This window comes from Tupaia chinensis, unplaced genomic scaffold (genome assembly GCF_000334495.1).
Source record: "Tupaia chinensis unplaced genomic scaffold, TupChi_1.0 Scaffold000288_2, whole genome shotgun sequence".
Taxonomy (NCBI): Eukaryota; Metazoa; Chordata; class Mammalia; order Scandentia; family Tupaiidae; genus Tupaia; species Tupaia belangeri.
Genome location: NW_006159773.1, coordinates 1,805,760 through 1,816,800, shown reverse-complemented (window position 1 = coordinate 1,816,800; position 11,041 = coordinate 1,805,760). Strand labels below are relative to the sequence as shown.

The 11,041-nt window shown below is 41.0% G+C and overlaps 1 protein-coding gene across 2 annotated transcripts in view; it reads left to right on the top strand.

Moving 5' to 3' along the window:
* Positions 1-9,476, top strand: part of PDE7A (phosphodiesterase 7A) — a 139,260-nt gene extending 129,784 nt beyond the window's left edge. For both annotated transcript variants that reach the window (XM_014588581.2, XM_006150436.3), the window contains 3 exons: positions 1,246-1,342; positions 2,338-2,418; positions 7,678-9,476. In XM_014588581.2, the coding sequence (XP_014444067.1) occupies positions 1,246-1,342; positions 2,338-2,418; positions 7,678-7,883 (384 nt within the window). In that variant the 3' untranslated portion in view covers positions 7,884-9,476. The remainder of the gene's footprint in view (positions 1-1,245; positions 1,343-2,337; positions 2,419-7,677) is intronic.
* The last annotated feature ends 1,565 nt before the right edge of the window (positions 9,477-11,041 follow it).

Below are 11,041 nucleotides of genomic sequence, written 5' to 3'. Positions count from 1 at the left end.
CCCTTGGGGGGGGGGTGATTTCTTGCTTTCTCTCTGTCATTCTGGCGAGCGATCATGCCCTATAGCGAAGAGTGTGTATTTCCTCTTTTAGCTCTTACAAGAATTTTCTCACCTCCTGGAACTCATCAACTCCTTTCTCCTGCCTCTTCTGCAGTTCATTGTCTCTCTTCTCTTCCACCTCTTAGCTTTGTCATTATGAATATTCTAGAAGACTTATTAGACATTTCCATGAGTTTCATTGTACTGTCTGAGGATGAAGAGGTGTTATTCTTTTCCCTTGGAGGAGGGGTATTATCTTGCTTTTCCATATTTCTTGTGATCCTGCGGTGACTTCTAGTCATCTGATAGATGTGTGTTTCTTCCTAATTCTTGAAGTTCAATCTGAGCATTTGGAGGCGAGCAGAAGGTGATCTGCAATCTTTCTTCTGTTTCGTTTTCACTCTTTGTGAATCACATTCAAGGTGAAGAGAGGAATATTCTGACCCTAATCATATTCAGATGTTTGGAAACACTTCACTTGGACCTGTCTAGATATTTAGTGCATAGAGGCCACTGGAAATGAGTCTGGAGGGGATAATCTCAGCCGAAAAATCTTCATTTTGGTCAAGAAAACCAATATTTCACAGCTGAAGTACAGTATCCATCTCTGGAAAGATTCTATGTCTAGACTCGATATGACTGTTAGAATAAAAATAAAATATCCCAACAGTTTTCTAGTGTTTAAATCTTAAGGGGAGCTAGAGAAGTTTCTTTCATTTAGTACACAACTTTAGAAGGAGCTTTCCAACAAATCTGCTACTGATGAAAGCACCATATCTTCTGTATTTTTAAATTCTTGAGTCTTCTGGCAGCAATAGTTTCTGCAAGATTAGGATAACAGTAAACAAATACTATTTTATTCAAATCAGTTCTCACATCTAAAAATTAAGGGAGTTGGCTTATTTATTCCTAGCTTATTTCTTTATATTTAATGGTTTCTCCAGCCCTTATGCATGGTTCTTTGGAATTATCAAGCATGTATACTTAGGTTAGCCATCTTCTACCCTCCTCTTCTGCGTTTTTATAAACCACTGATAGATTCGCTAGCATGACAGAATTAATGTAAAAAGCAATGAATTTTCTGTTGCCATATTTTCTTTTTTGAAGTGTTCTTTTTCCTCGCTACTAATTAGAGCATACTTAGACTTAGTGAAGTTGAGATTTTACCTTCTTTTCATAAAATAATTTTAAAATTTTGTTTGCTAGATGGCTCTGAAATGTGCTGATATTTGTAACCCTTGTCGGACCTGGGAATTAAGCAAGCAGTGGAGTGAAAAAGTAACAGAGGAATTCTTTCATCAAGGCAAGTTACAGTAGTGAATGATAATTAATATTCAGCTCACTTTTTAGCAACATAAGAATACAGCAAGAACTCAATTATTTATAGGATGCATCAGCAGGTGTTTTGTAGTTTTTGTTTTTTTGAGTGTTTTTTTTTTTTTTTGAGAGATTTTTGCTATAGGTTGTATGCACTCCACTTACCAGAGGGACAGAGAGAGAGAGAGAGAGACAGAGAGAAAGAAATCAACCCTTGGGGAGTTGACCACTCCACAATCCCTTTTCCTTCATTGTCCTGGGAATTCCCGCACACGTGCCTGGTGTGAATTTTAAGCCACCCGGTCTGGGATCGAAACTGCATCTGATCACATGGGAGTCTAGTGACATAACTGATATGCCATCTGCTGCCCCATAGTACTTATTTTCATGACACTTCACAGTAGATGTGTATATAATCAATAGTGTGCCAATTTAGCATCTCTTGAAAATTACTTGTTCTCTTGGAATGATGGATATGTGTATCTGTACATTTTACATTAGATCAGGCTGGAAATTTTACTGTATAGTAAGGTATAGTAAATTGCGCTTTCTCCATCCTCATCCTGTGTGGAAGGCATGTAGGATGGTTTTCATGATGTAAAGCCAAGATCCAAAGAGCTTCCATTTCCTTCGCTTTTCTTTTTTAAAATCTAAGTTGTAAATTAAAATACCAACAGAATTATAGTGTTGGGGAAACACCCAGTAAAAGTTTTCTACTTCCTCCATTTGAATAAAGATACCAGTGTGGCAACTTTTTCTATGCATGAATCACTTAGAATTTAAAAGAGAACATAGTAAGAAGCCATCCTCTCATGAAGATTAAGTATCATTTTTCCTGAGGAATTTAAAGATCTAATTAACACTTAAATTATGTATCTAATCCGTAGGTGTGATTTAAGGAGCTAATGAACACTTAAATTATATATCTAATCTGTAGGTGTGTTCCATATTAATAATTGTGTCTTTCTTTTTCATTTATAGGAGACATTGAAAAAAAGTATCATTTGGGTGTGAGTCCCCTCTGTGATCGTCAGACTGAGTCCATTGCCAACATCCAGATTGGTAACTATACCTCTTCAGATATAGCTGGTTAAGATGCTACTGATTTTACTTTTGTCAAGAAGAGAAAGATATTAGATACATAAAATTAAAATTGTGCTTGTTTTTTGTTTTTCCCTTGTTGGGGTTCTTAATACTTTTGCAGAATAGGCAGTAGTAACTTTGTTTCTGTTCTGAAACTGAAAGAATACATGATTTGCTAATTTCTTCTTTTGTATTTGTATTTGTAATACATTTTATATGGACATTTTCACATAATTCTGGGACCACCATTTGAAAATGAAAAAGGTGACCCACTGAAGAGAACCATAATGTGAAGACCAGTTCCATCGCTGCTTTCTTTTCTCTGTTACTTCTGTTGATTAGCCAAACCTAACTCCCCAACCTCCCACATTGGCCTCTTGTTGTTTGGCCTTGATTTGTCTCTTCACATCGCCCCCACACCCTGTTATTTACCTGCAGCAACCTGGCACGTTTCCGTGTCCCCAGATCCATGATGCTCCTTCATTCTGTGCCTTAGCAGTTCCTCCTGCCTACTCAGTAGACTTATTTTCCTTGAAGACCCCAACTCAAATGCCACCTTCTCGAGAAGCTGTCTTCCTCTCTCTGTAGGCATTCGGTCACTCCTTTTCCAGACTCCCTTGATAAATCTTTCCCATCCTTGCCTTGCCTTTGGTTATGTGTTCCTACAGCCTCCACCTGCACCTGGACAGGAAGCACTTGGGAATGATCTAGTGGGTGAACTAGTCACTGTAACGGAGAGCATGATGTGCAGCCTGGTAGAAAAGAGCACAGAAGGGTCCCATAAGATTGAGCATTTTGGGGTTTGGGTGTACAGTACCGGGGAAACGGGCAGAGACAACTCAACAAGGTACTGAGGGAGGAGTGTACTTGTGGTAGCTGGTATTGAGTAAGGCCTTTGAGGATTAGGTTGAACATAGTGGAATGTGTCCCCAGACTTTAGAAGGATGAGGCTTTCTGGAATTCAGAAGATAACACAATACTGTGGCATGATACTGACTGAGAATTTCTTGTACGAAATGCTTGGCACCAGAAGTATTTCATATTTGGGGTTTCCTTGGATTTTGGAATGTTTGTATAACTGTAATGAAATATCTTATGGATGGGACCCAAAGCTAAATAAATCCATTTATGTTCCATATACATGTAGCTTAAGGTAATTTTATACAATGCTTTTGTATTGCATCATTTTGACTGTGACCTATCACATGAAATCAGGTGTGGAATTTCCACTTGTCATATTGGTGTTTAAAAAGTTTCAGATTTTGGACTAAATAAAAATAAATAAATAATTTTTTTTTTTTGAAAAAAGGACCAGCAGGTGGTGTGGTGATTAAGGTGCCGTATACTCCCACATGGCCTACCATGGTTCGAGTCCCAGACCTGGTGGCTTGCTTTCTCACTTTCCTTCTCTCTCTCTCTGTATCTCTCTCTAGTCAAATTAAATGAATTAACAAATAAAATTAAATAAATAGTTATTTTAAAAAGTTTCAGATTTTGGAGCATTTTAGATTTCAGATTTTTGAATTAGGGGTGCTCTCTATCTGTACTCTGAAAAGAAGTGCAGGGCCAGAAGTTCAGAAATGTAATTACTGTTATCACTGCAAAGGGTCCTCACATGGAATAAAGTGGGAGTTAGCTGATTTGGCGCAGAGGGATAGTGGAGACCGTGAAGATAAGTATGCAGATGAGCATGGCAGAGGCTGTGGACAGGGGCAGGGGCAGGGATGCCGAACCTCTGAGGCTGCTAAGATTGACTGGGAAGACTGAGCTTATCAGAAGGGATGTTTTTCTTTTGGAAGAATGGCAAGACAGTTAAGAAGTCTGCCTGCCTTTTCTTAATTCTTAAGTATAATAATGTTCAAATGCAAAAGAATGGATGAAAAAATGGGCAAAAGAAAATTAGATTGAATAGGAGTAAATGGTTTGTAAACATACTCCTGTTTCTTTAAATAAATGTCTTTTTGCCAGAGGAAAGTAATCCCTTGTTTAATGAGAATTTGGAAATGAAATTTTTAAAAAATTGTGATTTTTTTTATAAGGGAACAGAAGTTAGGTCCTTTAAACTGTTCATACCAAACTATAGGTCCTATCTGTGTTGGGCAGTTCTAGAGTGGGTCGTCAGAGAGACAGGGATGAGGTGAATGATGATGGTTGCCATCTACTGAATCCTCTCAATGGCCCTGGGAGGCAAGTACTGAGTACCCCCTTTTCAGAGCTTGCCCAATTTACATAGTTAGCAGTCGGCGTTCAGCTTCAAATCCAGGCATTTACAATATCGAATCCCAGCCTCTTAACTAGTACACAGAGCAGGGATTACTACTACCAGCACAGGGTACAAGTCAGTAAGTACAAGTCATGTTTTTGCTCTTATGCCAGAGGGCGCATGGGCAGGAGCAGAGATCCTCCTTACCCCACAACAGGGCCTGCTCACACTAGAATCCCTTTTCCTCCCATTCTCCATCCCATCATAATTGTGGTTGCACACATGCATGCAGCTGGTGTGTTGATCAAGCCTTGGGGCCAGGACGTGAACACTGGCCACCATGTGGGATTCAGCTTCCTCTGTGCAGTGTTTAATAGCTGTGCTATGGGGCTGACCCTCAAGTTATGTTTAGTTAATACATTTTCCTTCTTTATAGGAATATTAGTTTCTTTGACTAAGAAGATACTATGTACCAGATAAGAGCAAGGCATTTGGCAAGGCACAGCCTAGGAGATCTGTGAGGATACAGTGGAGGCCTGAGGGGTAGTGCCACATCCGTCAGGGAACAGCCATTGCTCAAGGTTCTGATTAATGGAATCCGGCCCTTTGAAAAGGGCCCAGGCCTATTCATTTTCATCAGGTACTTTAAGTCTTTTAAGTTAGCATCCAGACAGAAGTAATAGCTAGTTTGCTGGCTGTTGGAGGCAGTGTCCCCAAGGATTTCAGACAGTAGGCACAAATAAGGTGTGTCAAAGCTGTGATTATTAGGCTCTGCACTTAGGCATAGAACTGCAGCTGCTCCCGACTTCACTGTGGCAGGCAAGAAGGACAGGCTTCAGGTGGCCGGCTCAGAATCACAGTGGTGTGAGGCAGCTGCCCAAAGCTGCGATGTCCATGGACTGCAGTCATGGCGTTTCTCTGTGTGTTCTCTCTCCTTTCAGAAGGTCAGCTCCTTGAAGGCAGGGATCTTGGCTGCTTTATTTGCTGTTATTTTATTCCAGCAACCTGAGAGTAGGGCCTGGCACATAGCAGGCTCTAGTTAGTATGTGTGGGGAGAATGAACTGACGGAAGCCATATTGCATATATAATTACTATTTTAGAAAATTATGTGTACTTAAAAAAATTAGCCATCAAACCATTTTTTTTTTTTTGGAGAGGTTTTCACTATAGGGCGGGTGCGCTCGCCAGACAGAGAGAGTCAGAATCACAGTGGTGTGAGGCAGCTGCCCAAAGCTGCGATGTCCATGGACTGCAGTCATGGCGTTTCTCTGTGTGTTCTCTCTCCTTTCAGAAGGTCAGCTCCTTGAAGGCACGGATCTTGGCTGCTTTATTTGCTGTTATTTTATTCCAGCAACCTGAGAGTAGGGCCTGGCACATAGCAGGCTCTAGTTAGTATGTGTGGGGAGAATGAACTGACGGAAGCCATATTGCATATATAATTACTATTTTAGAAAATTATGTGTACTTAAAAAAATTAGCCATCAAACCATTTTTTTTTTTTGGAGAGGTTTTCACTATAGGGCGCGTGCGCTCGCCAGACAGAGAGAGACATAGAGACAGAAAGCGAGAAATCACTCCCCAGGGGGCATGGTCACGCCGCAATCCCTTCTCCTCCATTCTCCTCTCGGGATCTTGGGCACGCACGCACACGCGCGCAGCGTGAGTTTTAAACCACTGGGTCCGGGACGCGAACCGCGTTCGACTACATGGGAGTCCAGCAACATAGCCATTACGCTAACTGCTGGTTCCCAGCCTTCAAACCGTTTTTGAGTTTCCTAATTAAAATAGTGAATGCTAATTACTTTAATTCCAGTGAAATTTTTATGTTGGCTAAAGGGAATCTTTAGTGTTAACTGTGGATCACAGTTTGCTATAAACAGAAAGTATTCAATATGAAGAAAATGTAAGAACTGTTTCAAGGGTAATGATAGAAGTTAAACGTCTATCATGTAAATATCTGTATTTTCCCCATCCTTAACAGATCAAACTTTCAGGAAGATGTTACTTGTTCCCACCATATAATATGATTGGCATGTTGGGCGTTCCCTCCGAGGCTGCTCAGACCCTGTGTAAGATATTGTTTAGTATTAAACCACATAGGGTGGTGGAGTGCTGTATAGCCCAACGGCACAGTCCTGCAATTGCTCACTTTCCTGTTCTGTGAATTGAGATCAGTCATATCAGTTGTTTATAAAATAAGACCCTGCTACATGTTTGGTACTCATTGTAATAATTTTGAACTGATCTGTTATTTCCAGATTGATTAATTCATGTCATGAATTTTTTTTTTTTTCTATTCTGAGTTAAAGTAGCCAGTGGAATCATGATCAGATGTGGTGATTTCCTTCCCTGAGGGGATAGGATGGTGTCCAGCTCCACTTCAGTTCTGGCCACATCGTCTACATTCCTGGACGAGACCTATTCCTGCTCCCCAGTTGTGGCATGGGAACTTTCCCTTGAATTGCTATGCCCCAGTATCCTCAGAGACTGGTTATGGCCGCTGCGTGTTTGCTTATGGAGAAGGATGAGGTTGTGCAACTGAGAGGGATGCATTTACTTCAGGTGCCATTGAGTTACTTAAGGAAGTGATTCTTGGCTGGCCCAGTAGCCTAGTGGTTAAGCGAGCCAGACCCCACATAGCTGACAGTGGCTCAAATCCTGGCCCAGGAGCTTGACAAAAACACTGGTGGGTACTGTGTATATGTCCAAGATCCCAACTAGAAGGAGAAATGGAGTAGAAAGGATTCTGGCATGTCCATACCCCAGTGAGGGGTGCTTTCTCCCTCTCCTTCTCTATCTCTGTATCTGGTCTAATCATGTGCCCTGTGGCTATCTAAAATTTAAAATAAAAAAAAAGGAATCGATTCTTCAGAGAAGACATTTGAATTATACTCAAATGCACACACTAGAATCTTTGGAAAAATAAGACTTAGGTAATAATGGAATAAAATTTATAAGAAGCTTAACCTTGCATGATGATTTAAAGATAGTTTTAGAATATGTGGTAATAACTTTTTTCTCTTATTTTCTCAAGGTTTTATGACTTACCTAGTGGAGCCTTTATTTACAGAATGGGCCAGGTTTTCTAACACAAGGCTATCCCAGACAATGCTTGGACACGTGGGGCTGAATAAAGCCAGCTGGAAGGGACTGCAGAGAGAACAGTCCAGCAGTGAGGACGCCGATGCTGCATTCGAGTTGAACTCACAGTTATTACCTCAGGAACATCGGTTACCATAACCCCCAGACCAGTGGACAGACTGCCTCCTGGAGGTTTTTAGAAATGTGAAATGGGGTCTTGAGGTGAGAGAACTTAACTCTTGACTGCCAAGGTTTCCAAATGAACGATGCCAGCATTATTTATTTCCAAGATCTCCGCTGGATCATTTGAACCCACTTTTTAATTATTAGACCTGAACATACAGCAATATGCGTTTGGCTTTTGTGTGAAACCTTGAATATGCAAAGCCCAGCAGGAGAGAATCAGACAGGAGCAACAGAAGGAGGTTTTAAGGTGTGCCACGTGTTTTTCAGAGCATTTATTCTTCAGACTTTGAAACTTGAACTGGATCCTTTAGCAGCAATTTCTTGGAATATGACCAGTTTGATGCAACGTGTGTCTGTACCTTCCACTAAGTTCTCTCTGAGAAAACAGAAATGTGAAGTGCCCAGCCTCTGCTGCCTCTGGCAAGACTCCAATGTTTACAAATCAACTCTGAAAATACTGGTTCTAACTTGCCTTGGAGCATGACTGTGAAGGAACCACTAAACACATTTAAAGATCAAACCTTAGACTGCAGCTCTTTCTCCCTGGTTTGCCTTTTTTCTTCTGTGGATGCCACCAAAGCCTCCCGTTTGCTATGGTTTTATTTCGTGCACTGGAAACTGAGCAGTTAACATACAGTACCGCCGAGCTTTCACTCCAGCGCTGTTTGGCAATGCAATTTTTTTTGTTTTAACTATTAGTTTTTAATTTGGGGGCGGGAGGGGAAGAACACCAATGTCCTAGCTGTATTATGATTCTGCAGTGAAGACATTGCATGTTGTTTTCACTACTGTACACTTGACCTGCACATGCAAGAAACAAGGTGGAATGTTTAAAACACCATAATCAGCTCAGGGTATTTGCCAATCCGAAATAAAGTGGGATGGGGAAGTGCGTCCTTCAGATCAAGGGTACTAAGTCCCTTTCGCTGCAGTGAGTGAGCGCTGTGTTGTGTGTGGATGTATGAGTGTGTTTGCGTGCATGTTTGTGCATGTATGACTGTGCATGTGTCATGTTTTCCATGTGGGAAAGGATGTGAAATGTAAACTCTTATTTATTACTTTAGAATGTGATGTAACGGGCAGCCACACGTGGGAGGGGAAGGTAGGTACGCTGTAACAGACGGCTCCAGTTGCCTTAAACTATGCACAAAGCTAAGTGACCAAACTTCTTGTTTTGATTTGAAAAAGTGCATTGTTTTCTTGTCCCTCCCTTTGATGAAACGTTACCCTTTGATGGGCCTTTTGATGTGAACAGATGTTTTCTAGGACATTTAAGGACTAATTTTAAACTCAAAACATTCCACTTTTGTAATTTGTTTTAAATTGTTTTATGTATAGTAAGCACAACTGTAATCTAGTTTTAAGAGAAACCGGTGCTTTCTTTTAGTTCATTTGTATTTCCCTTGTTACTGTAAAAGACTGTTTATTAATTATGTTTACAGTTTGTTGCAACAGCCATTTTCTTGGGAGAAAGCTTGAGTGTAAAGCCATTTGTAAACGGCTTTGCCATACTCATTTTAATATGTGCCTGTTGCTGTTAACTTTTGATGAATAAAAACCTATCTTTTCACATTTTTACCTTTGATATTTACCTTACAACTCAGTCATTTGTAAATCACAACACTCAAGGGGGGCGAGAAGTCAGCTTCTTGACTCATACACTCGCTCGTCAGAGATCTGTGCATCCAGAGCAGACCCAATGGCAGGGTCACCTACTCTCATCTGCACTTAACTGGTGAGCAGGCTGAGGCTGGGTTAGCAGCTTGCTCAAACTCACCTTAAATACACTGTGGAGATCAACTTTGAGCCAGGTTTCTTGCCTCCAAAAGCCTTTGGTTTCAACACTTGGGAATTGCATAGGACCATCATCTCTTCCTATTACTAAAATACTTGCTGTATTTATGTCTGTCATTGGCCTTTTTAAAGTCGTAAGAAATAGCCATAGTCTACTCGACTGATGCCGGTGTAAGAAAGGTATCACTGGGCCTCTCCAGGTTCAGTTCATTAGAAGGGACACAGTGCAAACTTTTAAATCAAACATATGGTCACTACTTGTATAGAAGACTTGATACCAAAAAAAAACCCCAGAAAAGCCACACATGTAAGTAATTTTAAGTTTTCTAAAGTAGCCACATTGAAAGAAACAAATGGAACTAATTTTCATAATATTTTATTATTTTAATATATTCAAAAATATTTCAGTATTTTAACTTGTAGTCAATATAAAAAAAGATATGGGGCCAGCAGGTGGCATTAGAGGTGAAGACACTGGATCCCACATGGCTGACTGCACTATTCAAGTCCCAGACCTCGTGGCTTGAAAAAAACACTGGGCACATGTGCGTACGTGCCCCAAATCCCTAGAGGAGAATGGAGAAGGGATAGTGGCACAACCATCCTCCCAGGCAGATTATTTCTCATTTTACTCTTTTTCTCTCTGGCAAGTGCACATGCCCTATAGCATAAAACTGAAGAAAACACATACACACACATACAGCGAGAGGGAGGAGCTTTACATCCTATTTTTGTACTAACACATTTCAAGTACCCAATATCCACATGTAGCCAGTAGCTTCCATGTTGGACAGTATGGGTATAGAGTTTTAGGGTAGCAGAGTTGTTAAATGGGGAAGGTCAACTCGCTACTTATGAGAGGTGGCATCATCTTGGGAATCTGATGTGTCCAGAATCTGATAAGAATCTTCACAACAGACTCTGTCAACAAAGAAAGTGGGTCTACCTCATGTCAGACACACAAACCAAGCTCACAGTGCCTGATCTTTTTTTTTTTTTTTTTTGGAGAGATTTTTACTACAGGGCGCGTGCGCTCGCCAGACAGAGAGAGACATTAGAGACAGAAAGCGAGAAATCACCCCCCCAGGGGGGATGGTCATGCTGCAATCCCTTCTCCTCCATTCTCCTCTCGGGATCTTGGGCACACACGCACACGCGCCCGGCGTGAATTTTAAGCCACCGGGTCCAGTACACGAACCGCGGTCGACTACGTGGGAGTCCAGCGACATAGCCATTACGCTAACTGCTGGTTCCCACAGTGCCTGATCTTGAAAACAATATCAGTGTTTTGGGACCAGCAGTTAGTATAATGGCTATGTCGCTGAACTCCCATGTAG